Source organism: Vigna unguiculata, chromosome 10 (genome assembly GCF_037176805.1).
Source record: "Vigna unguiculata cultivar grain cowpea cultivar isolate G323 ecotype 2 chromosome 10, ASM3717680v1, whole genome shotgun sequence".
Classification (NCBI taxonomy): domain Eukaryota; kingdom Viridiplantae; phylum Streptophyta; class Magnoliopsida; order Fabales; family Fabaceae; genus Vigna; species Vigna unguiculata.
Window position 1 is genome coordinate 2,251,300 of NC_140801.1, and position 21,814 is coordinate 2,273,113.

The following is a 21,814-nucleotide window of genomic DNA, read 5'->3' on the forward strand; positions in this document are numbered from 1 at the left end:
GAGACCAAATGGTGAATTGAAGAATGCTTAATATTTATTGGCATCACTTACACAAAGGAACACTTATTGCATTTAACACCTGACAGTGTTTACTCCCATCACATGGGCAACTGCAAACTTACTATTCAATTTGCTATAAATATGTAAATTAATTAATTATTGTTCTTGTTAAATTTGGGAAGAAAATTTAACATAGATAATTAGGGTTAAATATGTTTTCTTCCCTAAACTTTTAGTAAATTTTAAAATTAGTTTATTTTAAAACTTTGAACCAATTTAGTCATTCATTTTCTAAAATACGTAGATTTAATTTTTTTTAATCAAATTTTGTTAAATTTATTTGATATTTTAAGCGCATTTCATAATAGTATTTGACTTAACATTAAAGCAAAAATATGCCAAATAGTATAAACAACTCAAATTCAATCCTGAAATATGTACGAAACATCAAATAAACCTAATAAAATTTGATTAAAATAACTAAATCCATGTATTTCGAAAGATGAAACACTAAATTGGTCTAAAGTTTCAACATGGACTAATTCCAAAATTACTGAAAGTTAAGGACCAAAAATATATTTAACCCAAATAATTACAATTATAAATAGTTATGATTAAATTATAATTTAACGATTAAATTACGCTTTAGATAATAATTTGATTTTTTTATAGGTATTTGATTTATTTTGTTATTTTATATTTGATTTTTCATTGATTTTTTATTTTTGTCAAAAGAATAAAGTGCTTTTTTTATTAAATTGATATTAAAAATAATTGGAAGTGTTAGTGTCAAAATCTGGTTTTTACATGTTAAAATTTAGATATTTGTTATCTTAGAATTAATGTTAAGACATTATACACGATTCAAAATTTAACATGTAATACGTTTAGATTTTGATATGGGAAATTTTCAAACAACATTGATGTCAAGTTAATAGAAAAGATCACATTAATTTTTTTTAAAACATATTATTTTTATTAAAAAAATAGACTTAATTGAGTTAAAAAATATATAAAAACCAAAACGAATTAAATACCTAAATACTATGACCAAATTAATAATTAAAAAAAAAATTAATTTTCACGCAAATTTATTCATGATTTCTAATTTGATTATATAGATAAATATGATATTATAATCTATACCTATATATAAAAAATTTAATATATTTGGTATTCACATTTTTTTCTAATTTACCTTTTAAATATTTAAAAAAAAAATAATTATTTTGTTTTTCAATTTTATTCTTTGACTGCAGTTTTTTAAATTTAACTGTTTTTTTTTAATTTAATCATTTTTCTAAACTTAACATTTTTTAATAAAAAGATAGAAAAAAAAATATTTATAATAAAATAATTATTATCATTATTTATATTTAATTTTATAATTATAGTAATAACTATAATAATTTTATTAACTTTTTATAATCATAACACAAATGCACATGTTTTGTCAATAGTGCAATATAAAGATAATAATGTATTCTCTAACTTGTCAATATACTTTCAATTATTTTCTATTATTAAACGCAATGTTGACATTTTTATTAAGAAATGAAAAAGATATTAAAAATTAGATTTAAAAATACATTAAAATTATAAAAAAGAAATTTTTTAATTAGAATTTAGAATAAAAAATATTCCTCTAATTCTTTAATCAATATCATGAACACACTAACATTTGACATGTTAGAGTATGTATTAAAAGATATATTAAGAAATCGTTTGCACTCCATTTTTATTCACTTTTTAAAAGAACTCGATTTTTATACGTTACCAACTTTGATGATTCATTAAATTCAGTCAATAAATAATAACTATGCATAAATAAGTTTGAAGTTTTCATTTATTGCCTCACCAAACTTTGGTTTGGATGGAAAAGAGATGAATACTAGTAATTTATTTAGTGCTATTTTTGTATGTTTTTTTTATAACATTTTAAGTGTGGGGAGGTTTGTTAATTGAGTCAAATTAGATCTATTTTTGTTTTTTAAAGAATTTAATCATTCTGACTTTTTTTATTTAAAATTTAATTTAGTTTAATTTCTTTTCTTTCTAAAATTTAAATTTTTGTATAGTCATTTCAATATAAAATAGTTTGAATTGGACTGAGATGGTATCTGATTTTAGTGATACAATTATTGTCCTTGAGAGTGTAAGATATAAAAGGATTACAATTAAAAATATATTAAATATCTTATATAAGTATTACATAATTAAGAGTAATATAATTCTCTAAATATAAATTATTAACAATAAACTTAATCAACTTGATAATTACATTTATATTCTATTAATTTAAGTAAATAATAAATGTTTTCATTAATTATATATATAATATAAAATAATGTATAGTTGTTTTTTTAATATATATATATATATATATATATATATATATATATATATAAAATTATGGATCGAATTAATCATGATCAAACATACTTTCTAAAATCTAACTCGTTTATATTTCGATTCGCGTATGCGTCGTCTTCTCTTCTCTATCTCTGTTCTTTGCCCTCGAAAAAAAACTTTACCAAATTTCTAGTTTCATTTTCACTTCTACAATTCTACAATTAACGTAAAAAAGTCACCAATATCCACGTCAGTAATTGTATGATGGCCACTTGTTCCAAAATTGCTTCTCAAACCAACTTCAATCCGTCAACGTTAACCATTCTAACGACGTCTAAATAATTGGACTCAATTGATGCACATAAACGTATTTGGGTATGCAATTGACACTTTTTAAAACTGAGTACCAATTTAATACACTAGCACCAAATTGAGTACTTTACAAGTAATTAAACCTTAAATATATTTTCAATTCTTAAATTTTTATAAAAAATTAAAATTTATTTTTATCTCAATTTTTAATATATTTTAGATTCTAAATTAAAAAATTAAAAAAAAATTAATCTACGTTAATATTTGAATTTGTTAAACATGTTTCAATTATAATTTATTAAAATATATAAAAATTCAAACGTTATCCTAACATGTACTTCACATGTAAAGAAAATACAATTAAATTATAAAAATTGTATTTATTTATTTCTAATTGAGAGTTAAATAGATAAAAATATAAAAATTTTAATTTTACATCAAAATTTAAACACTAAAAATATATTTAGCATAAAGTTAAAAATTAATTGAATCCGATTTATATCCTCTCGTAATAATTGAGATAGACCTACCAACATAATAATTAATGGCGACTTTTTGGTATGTTTATACGTACACATTGCATATGCCAAAAGTACAACAATTTAATTCATCGAAATAGATGCTTTCTTCACGCCATCGTATATTTGGAAAACTATGATGATCATTAAATTTTCCAGAAATCGGTTGTTATCCACTATTTGATATTGGAGTCTTTTTTTTTTCAAGTACACAATAATTATCCATTTACTTCACATAATATTGTTATTAGTAGTAATATATATATATATATATATATAATGATAATAATAAAGAATAACATTATTATTATAATAATTATAAAATTAAATAAAGTAATTTTTTAAGTAATTTTTATAGTTTAAAAAGTAATAAATTTTAAAAAAACAGATAAATTAAAAATTAGTTAAATTTAAAAAAGGATTAATAAGTGGTAATTTGACGTAGTTAAAAAATAGTAGATTTAAGTAAAAAGTTTAGTGTTATTTATAATTGATTTAAACAAATTGACAAATTATTCTTTAGCGTAATAGTCTTTAGGTATAATATTTTTCAAAGAAATTATAAACATATTTTGATTAAGCAGTTAATTAAAAACAAACAAATAAATTATTTCTTATAATTTTAAATTTTTTACAAATACAATTTATTAATTGTCAATAATAATCATAAATTTTTTCATAAAAAATAAATAAATAAAATTATTTAAAAAACCAAATATTAAATATACATATAAATGAGTAATTTATTCAATAGTATTCACATTCATTCACTTTCTTCACACACATAATATTTTTCTTTATACTTTTTTACAAATAACATTTATCAAATAAAAATTCAATTGAGATAACCAATTGTCCTTATTTAATATTTTTAATTTTATTAATAAAAATTCAAACAAAGACAATCTTGAAAATCAATTCATCAATCTTTCTAAATGGTATAATTACCCACCCAAATAGTGCATTAGTATCTAATCAACTTCTAATATCATTTTAGACTCAATCAAGATTTACAAAAAAAAAAATACATCTTTGTTAAAAAAATGCACAAAATATCTTTGTCTTTTAAAGTGATCCCTTACATTGGATCAATTATTGAATGGTTGATTGATGGGGAATTAAGTATTCCATTATAAAGAACAGATGCAGTGATTATGAATAGTACTATTGGTTACACATAACACTTCATCATTTTCTTTAGACTGTACTACTTTTCTTCTCACTCATGTTAATTTCATTTAAAGTATTTTTAATACGGTCGATGATATTATATTTTGATAACTAAATTTTGATAATTTTATTTTGTCATAAAATTAGCTAAAAGAGTAATTTTTTCTTAAGTTTGTAGAATTTTTAATATTTTTTAATTTTTTGTCTTCAAAAATCTGTTATGTTTTATTTGTAGAATAGTTATTTTAAACTGTTATATTTTCTTTTTTATATGTCATAAGTGTTGCTTTCTTTTTAAGTTTTATGTGATTTTTTTCTTTGTTTCTTTTTATGTGTAAAAAAGTTGGAATACCCCAAATGCTTCTCTATTTATATATTTTTTATTGTTGATAAAAAAATCTTACAATGAAGTGATATCTTTTAAGTAGTTTTACAATATAGATAAATGAGAAAATAAAAAAAATGAAAAGTCACTTAAAAAATACCACTCAGATTATAATAGGAAGTTGTTAAAATTTAATTGTTAAAAATAATTTTCCGGATAGTATTCACCTCTTACTACTTTTACTCTTTTTCATCTCTCCAATTCAAACCAGTTAATTTGGATCCTAGCAGTCATATCATTTTAACAGGTAAAAAAAGAAAAAAAAATACAAATAACTTCGTCTAGTGGCTAATTTTAATATAGTAAAGAGAGTTTCCAACTTCAAACTTTGTAGTTATGCATTGTTCTCAATGCTTTTTAGTGTTATTAGTGATCAAGAAAGATGTAATTGTTGTCTATCTTTTATTGACAATATATTATTAGTGATTAAGAAAGATGTAATTGTTATCTTTTATTGACATACATGGCAAAGGTGATATAATATATATGTGAGAGGAAGAAAAACTTTTCATATTATCGATGATTATTCTTAGATAATTGATTTTGGGAGAGTTAAAATAATATATTCAAAATTTATATATTTTATCATTATTATTAACAGAATAAAAATGGGTTTATATATACTTTAATATAATTATAATTATAAAAAGAAATTGCACATATCTTGATGATATACATTCTCTTCGTATTAGTTTTTTTTTTAATTTTACATTAACTAGAAATAAGTCAAATTTACATTATATAAGTGGGTGCAAATCTTATATTATAACTAAATTTTATGAAGTTAAATTAAACTTAAAGTCCATAATTTTAAGATGATATGAAATCCATTTAAAGTTTGTTATAATAAGATTTATTATTTATTGAGCCTATCTTGTGCTATACTATCCGACTACCGTTAATGTTTTGTAGAGTTAAATTTGGTTTGATATTCTATTCTTATAATCCATTAATAAACAAATCTTAAGAAGGATTCTATTTGGATAAAAATTAGATAAGGAGATATAAACTAAGTTTAAGTTTAATCGTTCAATGCACCACTTAAAGTTTAGTTTGAAAATTTCAAAACTTCATTGCGAAAAGTCTGAAACAAATTAATCTGATTTTAACTTAGTAGCTGAGCATTTTCCAGCTAAGTAGTCATTTTCGAGGTTGGAAACAAACATGAATTCTAAGTCTGGTTAATGTCTTAATCAGTTAAGGTTGTTTGAAAACAGTTACGTGAGAGATGAGAATACATAATGATAAAATTTTATACAAATACTTTTAGAAAAATATAAAAAATAAAATGTAATTTTTTAAAATTAAAAATATGTATAAACTAAATAAATAACTTATTTAAACTTTTTTAATTTATGAAAAGCTTTTCTAAACGAACCTTTGCATTAAAGTCAATGGTTATTTCTAAACGATCATGATTTCAAGCCAAGTATGGAATAAAGCATCATACTGCAAAATATTTTAATATAATGATCTTTGACTCTTTAGTAAAAATGTTAAAATAAACCATATTATATTTTAGGACTTTTTATCCTTGAAATAAGATAAATAGACACGTTGGAGATTTCACATCGATTAGAAATAAGGTGATTTTACAGTTTATAAGTGGGTGCAAATCTCACTTTATAAGTCGATTTTTGTAGGGTTGAGTTAAGTTTAAAGTTTACTTCTTAATATGCCATTAAAATTATGAGTTATAACTTATTATAGCGAGATTTGTTGTTTGTTGAACTTATTGTATCATTCTATAATGAGATTTATTGTTTGTTGAACGAGGGATTGTTGGAGATTCTATATCGATTATAGATAATGCCATATTATAATATAAACCATAATGCAAATGGTAAAATTATTTTAGTAAACAAATATTGGTAATGACTATCATAAATGAGAATGAGAATGATAATCATATATAAAATATAATTGTGATGGTTATATTATGATAATTTTAGAAATAATTATAATATTAAGCAATAATTATTTATATTCAAAATAATAAATTTTAGTTAGTAAATAATGTTGTTTTAATTTATTACAAACCGACCTATAATTCCACACACACACACAACACACAATTTTTCTGTGCTAATAGCTTTGTGTAGTACAAGGATTGCAATAAATTATTTCCTCTAATTCAACCTAGGTAGCATTGAATTTTCATATGCTTAGTACAATGATTAGATTGCATATTTATGTTATTTTTTTCATTCAGTTATGACACTACTTAAACAAGTTACATTAGGTTCTAAAGAAAAATAAATAAATACTCCTCTACTATAACTTAATTAAAATCAATGCCTTTATTTAAGAACTATATTTTATAAACAAGTATTTGACCAATTTTTTCAACTTGAACCTAAGCAAATAAGATAGTAACACCATTGTACTTTATGAGCACACATGTTATTATATTCTATTACATACTGCACAATAGTTGGTTGAGGTTGAGCTACCCTTAGCCAAAACTCATTATTGCATTAATTGTAGTTATTGTGGCAATTTTCACTACACAAACAAAATTGCAGAAGCACAATAAAAACAATTGAGTTATTGGAAAAGCACAATAAAAACAAACATGTGACTAAGCAAAATTATTCATACATTTGTTTCATTTATTTATTTGTTTTTTTTTTTTAGTTGGAGCTTGTCACATATTTTAAGCACTGGCTCTATATGTTTTGTGACCTCTCTTTTCAATTTTTAATCTAAAGCATTATAAGAATTTTTTTTAAATATTAGCATCGATTAAATTGCGATGGTATCAGTTTGACACTAAAAGATTAATTCTTTAAAAGAATAAATTAAAAAGTGTAAAATTGTTTTCAATTTTTTTAATAAATCAATATTTGTATTGATATTGGATTAGAATAAGCTAATAGAGTATCTTTTGTGTTGAACGTTAATAGAAGCTAAGCCAATTCTAGTGAAATTAAAATGTTAATCTAAAAAGAAGTAAAAGAAATATAAAATTATTTTTAAATTTTTTAATAAATAAATATTTGTTTTATTGTCAGTTTAATGGAAGCTCACAAAAATAAATAAGGTTAAAATCCACCTAACATGCAATATTATAATAAATAAGTTAACACAGACTTAGCTAACATTAACTAAATAAATATTAAAATTAGATAAGTTAATGTTGACATAGCAGTTACTAATTAAAAAAATATTCAAAATAAATATAGTTAGAGTTAACTTTGCGGACATCAATCTTAATTATTTTAAATTTATTTTAATTACTATTCATTAATTCAATGCTAAGTTAAATATTAATAAGTTAACATTAACTTAGTAGACACGGACTAAAATAAATATTTAATATAAATATAATTAATATTGATTTAATAAACACTAACTTTATTTATTTTAGTTAGTATTGACTGTCACTAAGTTGTATATTATATAGTGGCAAATTGGTGGCAAATTAGAGTGCCAAAATCCTATTATAGGTGTATAAAAGTTTTGGTATACCAAACATATAAAATATATTAATTTTTCTTTAAATATCTTAAATTATAAATTAACATATATATTTGAATGCTAGGGGGTGCAGAAAGAGAAAAATGAGTGCAAACACAAAATCCATTGTTATATTATCTTATTTCTATTCAAGTATATAAAGGATGGTTACACACCTACGTGCTTACAAATCAAACATATAAGTACATATTTTATACATTTTTGTTGCACCTAAATGTATAGACTAATGTGACTCTTCTAAGAAATGTCTATAGGGGGCCTTAGTCCTCATAATTTTTTCACTTCTTCATTAAAATATAATAATATATTATTATTATTTTAAAATATAAGTATTCAAAAAGTTAGTTTTCTTAGAGATAAAACTCAAACAATTATTGAATTTAAAAACATGAAGAAAAATAATAACACTTATCATGATTCTTTTACTTGTATCCTTGCTATCAATTAATAATTTTGTTTCTAAATTTTCAATATCATATTCAAAAGAAAACTAGTTTAAAAATTAAATTTCACTATTTGATTGTAGATGGTCTCGACCATCCAAAGTTGAAGAATATATCAATCATTTAAATCATATCAATTTTTGATAAGAGGAAAAAGTACATTTTACTCATTCATAAATATTTCTATTTTATAATGATTTATAAAAAAGGATTGTAAAATAAAACTGGAGATAAAATTCTTGTACACAATATGATTATTTACATTGAAAAAATAGTGAAAATTTTAGATTAAATTTAATTATTGATAAGCACAATAACTGAAAATAATAAAAAATAATATATTACATATATATAATTTCTTTTGTAACTATAATTATAATAAATTAAATATTATTTTTGTTATATTAGTGATAATAATAAAATATATAAATTTTGAGTATATTAAATTTGGTTAAAACAAAATAGTGTTAAGATCTGTCACTACTTCTAAGATCAACTTCTTAATTTCTAAATCATTAGACAAACGATTTTGTTTTTAATCTCACAAATACATCTCTTAATATTTGACAATCCTAAAACTTAAATAAAACCAAAACAATATACAGAAAAAATGTATCATAAGTGCTCTATGCAACCGTCGTCTTCATACACTCGAGACATTTTTTTTAACTAAGAAAATTTAAGGCTTAAGATTGGATACATGCACCAATTCCAAAACGAAAACCACGTATTTTCCATTAATAGGCAAGTCTGTGCAAGGATAAACAATAGATAATGAGATATAAAATAAATTGTTCAATGCATTACTTAAAGTTTAGTTTGAACATTTCAAAACTTCATTATAAGACTCATCAAATTAATCTGATTTTTTAACTTAGTAGTTTAGGATTTTCCAGTTAAGTTGTCATCTCGAGGTTGGAAACAAACATGAATTTCTAAGTCTGGTTAATTTTTTAATCCTGTTGTATCAAAAAAATTACGTCAGAGAAGACAATACATATACATGTGGACAAATTATTTTACAGATACTTTAGAAAAATATAAAAAATTGATTTTTTAAAATAAAGATTAATTTATGTATAAACTAATTTACAAAACTAGTTTTATATAACCTTTTTTTTAATTTATGAAAAACTTTTCCAAAGGTATTTTACATGAAACTATCAATGTTTATTTGGCTTTCATGGTTACATTGTTTGACCACATCACACTAACCCCATTTTATAGCATTTTTCTTCAATTAACCAGAGGGATCAATTTAGTGTATGTTCTATGAGTTAGCTTTAGCCTACTCTTAAATAAGCTTTCCTTTTATGACCTTTAAATGAGGGGACCAAACTAAAGTCTCACCTTTAATGTCCTTTCTCAAGTGGGTTAGGGTGAAGACTAAGTTGGGTTTAATCACACTAAAAGACTTTAATTAATTGTTAACAATAATATATTGAGTTTGAGTCCATCTCGGTTGAAATTTTGTCGAATTTGATCGAGACGACCATGACCAAAATTTGGTTTAATTCAACAGAGTTGACTCTGACTGAAATTTGACCGAGTTGACCACAATTAAAATTTGGTTGAATTCAGCAGAATTTGATCGAGTTAACCCTCAACCAAAATTTGGTTGAGTCGTCCCTGACCCAAATTTGATTGAAATTGACCGAGTCAACCCCGAAAAAAATTTGACCGAGTTTGACCAAGTCGACCTTGGTCTAAATTCAATTCAATTTGGCCGAGTTGGTCTTGACCTAAATTTGGTCAAATGCAAAATTATTTTACATTTGGTCACGATTGAAATTTGGTTGAATTTGACCGAGTTGACTCTAGCCGAAATTTGGCAAAGTCGAGCACGATCAAAATCTAGTCAAATTCGGGAGTCGTCCCTGATCACGATCAAAGGCTGGTCGAATTCGGTTGAGTCGTCTCTAACCAAAATTCAACTGAATTTAATTTAACCAAGGACTACAACTGAAACCCTGACTGAAATTTGGCTGAATGTAAAACTATTTTAATTTTTTTATTAAATAAACATTAAAAAAAGCAAGCATGACACCATCATAATAAATCATTAAATAATAGTAAATAGCTCTAAAATTTTGATAATGAATGATAAAAACCAATTAAGACTTTAATTCATAAATCAATTATAATTTTTTATTAATTATAAAAAATATTTTAGATATTAATAATTTTAAATGTATAAAATGATGTTTTATTTAGTTAATATAATAACTAATATTTGTTATCTTTAAATTTAATTATTATTTAATAATTTTCTTGTAATGTACGGAGAAGGGAAGAAGACACGGCCAAAACATAATGGTAAAATGAAAAAAATACTACTATTAATCAAAAGGAATGGATAATATTATGTAAGCAAGAGACAATAGATGAGTCATTCCTACCTCTAAACCTCACAAAACAGAAAAAAAAAACAACACAAAAAGCAATATTTATACCAAGTGCCTAAGAGGAAAAAGCAAAAACAAAATGATAACTTCAATATTCCTACAACCGATAAGCTTCTATGCTTATATCTATAGTGATTTCCTTTACAATTAAATTTATATAAAACCTTAAATATCACTCTCTTCTAACAAAAAAAATTAAGAATAATTGAACCAAACATTCTCCAATTTGAATTGAATTAGGTGGGTACATTTACATTTTATTTGTTACTGTTTTTCAGTAGTTTGTTCCTAATCCTTTATAAAGATAATGATTTGACAAAATGATAAGTTTGTTTTCTTAGAGAATTACAAATGTTTCACTTTGTTTAATCATCATCCTATATATAATAATACGTGATATACAAAATTGTTTATACATTTACTTCATTTCTTTGCTTTGCTAATTTTATCTCAACTTCAATATGCACTTTAAATGAACTTTATACATCATGTTAATTATTTTATAAAATTACAGATACAAATGAGTATAAATTCTCAACTCTCACTATATTGAATCATGAGAGTATAATAAGAAAAACAAGAGCAATACCATGAGAAACTAATTAGAAACTGCAACAATAGTTTATATTATACAGCAGAAACTGCAACAATACATATAGTTTGATATTATATATATTGATACATTAATTGCATCTTGGAAACACCATATATAATAAGCTAGTTAATTAATTAATTGATTGATACATATTTTTATACACCACAAAGTGATTAATTAATTGAGAATTTTATATTATGGATTATGAATTGAAGAAAAAGTCTTGAATGGCCTAAAGCCATGTTGAAGACTCGCTTGCCATATTTTGTCAACGCTAAATGTGAAGTTTCCACACTCGTGAACGTTCCAACCTTCTAGGGCATGCACTATTCCGGCCACGCGCCACGCGCTCATCACTCTCCTTGGCAGCCAGTTCTGTTGTACATGCAAACTCGTCACTTATGGAATTCATTTTGCCAACAAAAATTGCATAAAACCATCATACAAAAATATTCAAATGACAAACTTATTATGATAACAAATGAATTATTATTATTTTTTTCTAGGAGTTATATGTGTTAAGTTTTTCATATAACACCAATGAAACTCATACAACACCAATGAGACATGAATCAAGCTCACACATAAGAGATTAACACCACTCTTAACCCAAAACTATAAGGCGACAAATTTATAGGTCTTCTTTATCCTTATATAGTGCTAAACTTTCTCCTTTTTACTCAATATCTGAGACTTAGACTTACATTTTGATTCTCAACAATATGGTTGTTTAGTCATAAAGTTGGAAGAGATAGTGAACGAGATTATGAGTTTAACTCTCTAATTCGAAGTTATAAGATTAGTTTGATAGACTTAGAAAAGAGGATGGAAGAGGTTATATGTTCATTTTTCTTCCATAACAAAATATTAATACTAACATTTCTTAATATATATTAAAAAAAAAAAGCTTTAACCCCATAACTCATTAATAGTTATTTCTTAAAATAACATACCAAAAGTATTAAGTAATAAATTTTAAGTGTAATTCAACTTTTAAGAGAAATTTGTATTTGTTTATATATTCTAAATTGATGTGATCTATAGTTGACAGGAGATTTAAGAAAAAAAAAGGTACATTTTCTTATAATACCTCACAAGAATCGACGTTGACTAAAGAAGGTGGAGCTATCATGGCTGGTGTGCTTTGATAGTAGCAGTCTTTACGAAGTTTCTTGGGAGGGAATTGAGAAACAGGAATGAACAGTGTTTCTTTTTGTGCTTTCTTTTGTTCTGCTTCGTTACATTCGTCTCCAACCAGCCAAATCTGCAAATTCAAAATCAAAACCCATCATTTCAATAATATCCTCTTTTCTTCTTTTTTTCATTCAAATTGTTAGGTTTATAAGGAGGGAATTTTATTAGGAAGATACAACACCAATGAGACATGAGCCTAATTACATAAAACATTGATATCACTCTCAACCCAAAACCTTAAGACGTTGAATTTATGAGTCTTTATTTTTATATAATACTCTATTTTATCATTTCTAATCAATGTGAAACTTAGACTCACACTTGAATTCCTAACACAAATTAATTAAATTAAAAATATCAAACAGAAAGAAACAAAAGAAAGAGGTGAATTATTAAATATTGATAGAGGGATTCACCTTTGCAGTGTAGGATCCAGGGAAAACCAAGTTCTTTTTGCACTCGTTGGAGAGTCTTAGTTCAAGATCATCGTATTCATCTTTATACATAGTTGTAACCTGAAAAATATGATTCCAATATATTAATTTATGAAATTATTTCAGTATATTGAAATATATTAATTAATTCATGAAACTGTGGTAAAAATGTTTTGAGCGAAGGAAAACATGCTTAATTTATAAGGATTAACATACCTTTGTACCTCTTTCACATAAAGCAGTAGCAATGGCGTATGAAACCTTATTAGGTTTTCCACAAAGAAGAACTTCACTTGCTTCTTTGGGAATGCTGTTAAGAACAATGGCTACAACTAAGCTACTTCCATCCACAATCTTTATCTTAAGCTCTGGGAACCTTTTGATGTAAAGTTCACCATATTTATTCAGTGAATCTCCCTGAAAAATCATTCAACGTAATCATTGATTTAACCATAATATTATGAACATAGAAACATTAAATCATGTTATTTTTGAACGAACATACACGGTTTATAATGATGAATGGTAAAGAAATACGTTCAGTATATTTTGTCCTTTTTTACACGGATAATGATATTTTAATCTATATTTTTTACTCACTTTTAACTTATTATTTCAATCACTATTAAATTATTTATTTTGATTCTTTTTTAATAATGATAGATTAAAAAATGAGTTAAAATATCATTATCCTTTATTATAAAAAAATAGGAATTTTTGGATTGTGTCTTTAAAAAGCTAAATATTTTGCGCTATTTCTTCCTGCACCTCACAAATTATTAAATGCACTCTTATAATACTAGGAAAAAGACTAAAACATCTTGCTATAAGAAGAAGAAGAAGAGAGAGAACGATAAAGAGGAAGAAAGAAAATACGAAAAAGAAAAAGTTATTGTAGAAAGTTTTTTCGGAACATGTGTTGAAAGATTCTTTCAAAATACAGTAGAAAAAGATATTATATGCGTTTTGAAAAGTTTATTCCAAACATTCCATTCTATCTTTTCATGTTTTAAAAATTTTATTCTGAAAATTGTTTCGAAAATTATTTCAAAAACTTTGTTCCGGAGAGTTTGTTCCAAAGTTTCAGAAATAGAAGTCATTTTTACAAAGGGTTAAAATGATCATTTTCAAAACTTGAGGTTGTGTATAAAGAAATTGTGGGGGTGCAGAAAGTAAAAGCCGAATTTTCTTCATATTTTGCAATAGTGGACCCTGAGGTGAGTCCAATTGCGATAGCTTGGCCCATAAAAAGTTTTGAATAAAAAAATGATAGGAAGAAAAAATAACACACAATAGTGCAAAAATAACTAAAAAACAAATAAATAACTTGCCTGGTTTGAAAGACCTAGACTTAGAACCTTTGCTTTGCTTGCCTCTGCTTGAAGTATTGCATCTTGAATGAGTTTGTTAAGAGTTTCACTTTGCCATTTGAAAAGGTACTGTGAAAAGTGAAAAGTGTGAAGAGAAAGCCAAATATTATGTTTGTAGGAAGGAAAATGATTTGTTGACTACTAAATTTTGACAACTTTTTCTTATAACTTTAAGTATTATTTTCTAAGTGGTTTTCTATTTTTCCTTTTTCTCATTCTCAATATTCAAAAACCTCTTAAAAGATGACACGTTGTAAGAAAAAGTTGTCAAAATATCATTGTCTAGGATGGAAACTTTTATTGAAATATTAAAGTAAAATTAGTGGAAACTTACTTGTACATGGAATCTAGGTATAACCCATGATTGCAAATTGAGCATTTTGAAAGCATTCCTCTCGATGAGAAATGTTTGGCCATAAAACCAAGTGACAAGAACAGAGGAAAGAGTGAAAGGCCACATCAAATAAAGGTACCATGTTGAAGATTGTGGTTTTGAGGCTAAGGAAGCAAATCCCAACCTCAGATGAAAAATGGATTCTGGTGTTGTCAAATGTGTTAGATGAACCACATCAGCTGAAATCTCTTCTCTTTTCAATGATGTTTCGTATGTTCTGTCTGTCGTATTGTTCATGGTTCCATAGATGTAATCATAAATTGGCATGAACAGTGAGTAATTCGTCCTAAACTGGGTATGATGCAGTGAGTGGAACCTGTCACACACAAAATTTACTTCATTTTTTCTTCATTTTTTCACATTTATTCACATCAATCAAATTAGTACATGTATCGGTATTAATTTAAAATCAATAATAGTAAATAGTTAAACCCTAGGTATGTGTTAAGAATTGGCCGATAACAGGTGAAATAACTGACTTAACAAACAAACAAATTTTACTGGAATAGGTTCAAAATCACAATCATAATATCATATTAAAAAGTGAATTTTAAGTTTAACTTAACTTTACAAGACTGGTTTGTAAGATGAGATTTACATCCACTATGTATTATGAAGTGATCTTATATATCTTAGGTTAAGATGAGACATCAATCAAATTAGTACATGTATTAGTGACTAATTTAGAATTAATAATAATATATAGTTAAACCCTAAATATGAATTAAGAATTGGTCGATAACGGTTTATTGACGGGTGAAATAACTGACCTAACAAACAAATTTTACTAGAATAAGTTCAAAATCACAACCGTGATATATCATGTTAAAAAATAAATTTTAAGTTTAATTTAACTTTACAAAACTGATTTGTAAGATGAGATTTATATCTACTTATGTATTATGAATTGACCTTATTTTAGGTCGAGGTGAGACATTCAACATTATACTAATGTTAGACATGAATTTAAATTTTAATTCATAAATCAATTATAATTTTTATTAATAATAAAAACTGTTTTAAATACCAATTTATAATATTTGTCTTTAAATTTGATCACTATTTAATTTTTGTGTAATGATACTTAATTTCATCTATTTATGAAGAAAGATATGAAATCCTTACCTATAATCAACATTTTCTAACAAATAAATACAGCAACTATGAAAATTCAATAGGAATAATTAATGTTGCTTTGAAGTCACATAAATTCCTACTGTGATGAGTCACAGTTTTGTTGTTTCAATCATAGGTGACCAATTACAGGTGGCTTCACAACAAGGGTGACACATTAATGAATCAATTAACCGAAATTAATGTAATTGAATCATAACATATGAACAAACCATAATGATTGTGTTCAAATTAGCAGAACTAAATTAATGCAATCCTTGTACGCAATATAACTAAACCTATGAACTAATAACCACTTATGAACACTGAAACCAAACCGTAGAACAAATCAAACTCGGTGATTCAATTAATGTTATCATATTTGAGTAATGTTTTTGATTCAAATTTAGGTAAAACAAACGTTTGATTGTGTTCCACGTGTATCATTAGTTGTTGAATGTCAGTGTTTGTAAATAGTAGAACTAAGAGGATTGCATTGCATTAAATTATTTCATCTAATTTCAACCTATAGAATTGATTTATGATATGCTTAGTACAATGATTAAATGCAATACCAAGTAGTTGTTCGTTATGTGTCACCAATGTACTCAAGCCACATGTTGTGGAATGTTACTTACTTGTACATTACTTGGATCATTATACTTTCCCTATAGCTTTAACTATGAACAACATAAAAAAAATGATGCTTTGACTTTTTAAGAAACATAAAAAAAAATTTATGATTATATATATATATATATATATATATATATATATATATATATATTATATTAATATTAATATATAATTTAAAATATATTTTTTAATTTTAAAATATTAAGTATATTTTGTACTTCAAAAAAAAAAATATTTATATAAAAATTTTCACACCTTCAAAATATTTGTTGAATGTCATATATAAGGAATGTAACAATATCTATCAATTTGTTAAATATTTATAGTTTCAAATATATGCCAATGAAAAATCATGACAATAGTGGGAAAAAGAATATAGTGATGTTGGTAGTGGATATATTGAAAGTTGTTGGATGAAGATGAAAAATAATTATAATAATAATAATAGTATAACATAATGATGATAATAATAATAGTGATATTATTAGTTGTAATAATGATAATAAAGAGAATCATATAATGGTTGTATGTAAATATTGTTTGTGGGAATAATTAATGATATATAAAAGAGATATGAGTGAAAATGATTGTTGTAAAGTGTAAATGAGTATTATTATATATAATAGTCATATAATGACACAAGTATTAGTGATGATATATTCATATACTTCAATGATAATTATTGAAGCATCAATTAATCAAAATTTTAATGATAATAATTGAGACATCACATTATAACAATTTTGGTAATGTTGGTTGGGGAAAAATGAAGATGTAAAAGGTGAAATATATATATAACTTTTATTTTATCTCCCATTTTTCATTCTCTTCCTTTAGAGATAAGTTTTTGAAAGAAATGAGATTATCTATGTTATGGATTTTTGAAACAATATATATAGGAAAAAAAAAAGGGAAGAGAATGAAAATAGATAATAACCTATTAAAATAGAACATATATGATGTAATAACCTTTCCTATTTTCATTACATTGATAACAAAATTTTACCTTACAATAGTTTCATGACAAATACGTATTATTTTCAAATCATTTAACATTTTTTTTCACTAAGTTAGTAAATTAAATAAAAAAACACATTTAATTGTTCCACGGATTACTTTTTTGTTGTTGTTTTGTTCACACCACCATTATTGATGCAAACATGAAAGCAACACTTTCCTACATTTGTCACTTTTATTGAGCTGTCGAGCTTTTGAATGAAAACGTGAATGAAGGATACGGTTCATATAATAAATTTTGAAAATAATGATTTTAATAATAATCTCCTGATTATTATATTTCTTTTTATGTGTGGAATAAGGTTATTTCATAGAAACTTATAATTAAGTAAAATAATCAATGCAACATTTCTAATTAAATATGTTGAATGAAGTAAGGAATTAAACACTTGACTTTTCTCTATCATATACAAAAAAAAAAAAAACAATTGTTCTTTTAATCTTCCATCATTGTAGGAGTTTAGTGTCTAAGGTCTAAAAATGATCAATTTTGCTTCATAATCACAATATACTTAAAATATTTTATTGACATAATTATATCTAAAGATGAAATATGAGATAATTATATTAAGCATCAAAAGATATATTTTAAGTTTAACTTTTTTATTTGTATCAACAAATGTTAGTTATTAGTATTTTGTTAATGAGGAATTGATCCTACGATCTTTCTTATCTTTCGTATCAAACCCTTCGACCTAACTTTATATCTTCTAAATGTTAATAAGAGAGTTGAACTCATGATTTCTCTCCCACTTTTTACTCGTAAGTCAATCTTACAGTTTAACACAATCTTATTTAATTTTATGTCTGATCGATATAGAAATTTGACGAAACAAATATGAGATGAAAAATAATAATAAAATAAGAGAGTTAGAAACTTACGATGGAGTGTACATGATATACTTTAGGAAGGGAAGTGTTGAGAAAATGGACTTTGGAATGAACTCAAAATTGCAGTGACCCAAATTGTTCATGAAGTCAATGTATGCAAGATAACCAGCATAGGATGCTATGGAAGCTGTTCTTGTAACCACAGTTGAGTAAAGTGGAATCGCAAATAACAAAAAGTATGCTATGTGTTCTGCAAATGGATGGATCACAGCTGCAAAATTCATCAACAACTCAATTAATTAATTAATTAATCAACAAAACTTATTTTTAATTAATTTTAAGTAATTAATTACTTATGTTCAACAAAACTTGTCAACTATACCTCTCACACTAATTAAAGTCACATGCACTCTTGAAAACAACATATATATATATATATATAATTTTCTTTTGAATAATTCATGTGGTCCTTGTCTCACAAAATCAAAAACTGCTTCTGTGACAATAATGGCTTGGAAAAGGGAAATGACTCACCCATTATCATTAATTTGTGTGCATCAAATATATCTTTTTTGTAATTTCTCCTCAAGAAAAAGAAAAATAGATAACATTTACTTAATAACTATAAATATTTTTCATTTTTCTTATACAATAGAATGATTAAACTTGTGCATTTAAATGAAAATTTTTACATGTTTAAATGTAACATGTATAATTAAAAAAATGGGTGATTCAATACATTGTATTAATTATCCATTTAAAATAATAAAAAAAAACAGTGGATATTTTCAGATACTTGGCATAGTGTAAAGGATTGATTTTTTCAAGTAAACATTATCTGTTTGTAATATGCATAAAAAAATGGAAATATTACTAAAAGAAGAAAATGGAAAACCTACAAGTAATGGGTTCTGTGACAATGGAAGAGTGGTGATGAGAATGGTATCTGGAATACAGAAAATGATGATGAAGTGCTCTGTGTAACCAATAATAAAGAAACTCAACAGGTCCTGCATGTAAAAGTGCAGTGATAACCACACCATCCAATCTCCACAGGGGCATCTGAGAAGCTTCAGGAAGTAGATTATGACCTATATAGAACAAGATCCCATTGAACAAGATCTGGTCATCCCTGCAAAATTTTCATATTTCTAACATTAAATCAAACATTCTAGTTCACTTGTTCAACAATGTTTAAGAACTGTTCTATATATAAAGTTTGGTGTATATATATATATATATAAGTCTTCAGTTCTATAACCCAATAGTTCTACATCGCTTAGCAGCTGAAGTTTCATATTCCAAATGTTGGAAGTCTTACATCGACTCGTGATGGAGTGCAAATTTTACCTTACAAGCCAATTTTGTGGAATTGAGTCTAAAGTCCACTTTTAATATGTTATCAGAACCAGTTATAGTCTATCCTAACAAACTTTTTTGGACATTTTGTTCCACCCGCTATCGGACTGCTAACGGACCACCCATTTCTAGTTTTACGCACGAGATGTATATAGTTCGACGTGAAAGGTGTGTTGAGAGTCTCACATGACCAGAGATAAGAGGGGTGTAAACCTCATCTTAGAAAGTAGTTTTGTGGAATTGAGTTAGGTTTAAACTTCACTTCTAACATCTAGACGGACAATATTTCAGATACGGTGATTAATGAATGTCACTTCGATGGGAGATTACGTTGATGTTGTTATTGAAATTATGATAATGAGTATTTTTTGCAGCATGACAGAGAAAGTGGTTTTTTGTTTTAGTTTTCAGTGGTGAAGAACTAACCAGTTGCTTTCTCGATCAACTTGTTCAAACTCGATGGCCTTGTCAACGATTCTGGATTTTCCTTTGGCAGTTCTGTGGCGAGAAAGTGTGATCCAAATTTGGTCATGCAGCATCCTGACCAACATGTAAGGGAAGATGAGGAAGTAACCGAGGTCTCTCTTCTTTGGATCATTCACTATGAAGGAGTAAGTGCTGTGCACAATCCATGGTGTCAAAATCACCCACTGTCATCACCATCAATATTGTATTGTTAATTCACCACAAAAACCATTCCACAACACTCTATTATATTATATTTATATGAAAAATATAGTTTTATAATGTGTTTTTTTAACAAAAACTTTGACAAACTACCTATTTAACTACAAAATACTGTTTTATTAGTTTATTTTGATTGAAAAATAAAAATTTAATCTATTTTAATTCTATTTATGAAAACTTTGTCAAGATCGTAAATAAAAGTTTTGTTAAAATATAATTTTCCTATTTATATATATATATATATATATTTATTTATTTTCTGTAAAAATTAAAGATGATTTAAGTCTCACGTTAAAAGAAAAATGAAATATCATTTATGAGAAAAAAACTCATAAATTCGACTATCATGCTCGAAATAATATCAATTTTTTATATGAGTTTGACTCATGATTCGTCTATATTATATTTTTGTCGAAAATCTAGCGATATATATGCATTTATATTTGCATATATTGAAGTTTGAAAATTTAGTCTAAGATTATGGAAGTTTTTGGAAAGTTGAAAACATATGCAATATTGAAGGATAAAATGGAAGGAACAATAAAGGATGAAGGAAGAGTTGATGTTTAGGTTATAAATAAGAATGAAGTATGAGAAAATAATGAGAAAAAAAGTATGAAACCTTGAAACTCCCGAGAGGCTTCCATGGCCAATTGGTGAGTATGCCAGGTTTTGAAGCCATTTTTTGTTTTTGCAATAGTTTAGGGTAAGAAAACGAAGGAGCACCAAAAATTGATGTGTATGTTGTTGTTGGAAAGTGTTGATATTTATAGTGGGGGAAAAGAGAAAATGTGTGAGCTATATTGACGGGCTTTGATGGCGAACGTGTAGGGTAGATATTTAGATTAAAAAGTTTAGATAATTTTCGTTTTGAGATGAGAATAATAAATGTCTAACTTTATTAGTTTTTCATATTTTAGTTCTATTGACGTTGTAGAGTGTTAATTGTGTGTTTTTAACTTAGTCCAAAATTTTAGTTGTGTTTTTTGATTTGAATCTCTATTGATGTGATGTATTTGGATTACTATGAATAACATATTTGAAAAACATGACTGAAACTTGGAAGATTAGAATACTAAGAAAGTTATTGAAACAATTGAAGACTAAAATTAATATTAA

The 21,814-nt window shown here is 25.2% G+C and overlaps 1 protein-coding gene across 2 annotated transcripts; it reads right to left on the reverse strand.

Annotated features, from left to right (window-relative positions):
- Positions 1–11,667: 11,667 nt before the first annotated feature.
- On the reverse strand, positions 11,668–21,438 carry CER1 (Fatty acid hydroxylase superfamily). Of its 2 annotated transcripts, none has more exons than XM_028051166.2 (10): positions 21,318–21,438; positions 20,435–20,658; positions 19,549–19,781; positions 18,701–18,920; positions 14,993–15,368; positions 14,620–14,727; positions 13,505–13,705; positions 13,271–13,369; positions 12,751–12,924; positions 11,668–12,035 (listed from the first exon to the last, which is right to left on the reverse strand). In XM_028051166.2, the coding sequence occupies exons 1-10, from the start codon at positions 21,375–21,377 to the stop codon at positions 11,856–11,858; spliced, it is 1,875 nt and encodes a 624-aa protein (XP_027906967.2). In that variant the 5' UTR covers positions 21,378–21,438; the 3' UTR covers positions 11,668–11,855. The 2 variants fall into 2 exon arrangements, with proteins under 2 accessions (XP_027906967.2, XP_085524442.1); XM_085668316.1 differs by having other exon boundaries at positions 13,505–13,701; positions 14,616–14,727.
- Between the last annotated feature and the right edge of the window lie 376 nt (positions 21,439–21,814).

Coding starts and splice junctions, on each gene's coding strand:
- CER1 (XM_028051166.2), bottom strand. CDS start 21,377: ATGGCTTCAAAACCTGGCATACTCACCAATTGGCCATGGAAGCCTCTC. Junction 18,921..19,548: donor TGTCACAGAACCCATTACTT/GTAGGTTTTCCA, acceptor TGAATTTTGCAG/CTGTGATCCATCCATTTGCA. Junction 12,036..12,750: donor TCAACGTCGATTCTTGTGAG/GTATTATAAGAA, acceptor CATGTACAACAG/AACTGGCTGCCAAGGAGAGT.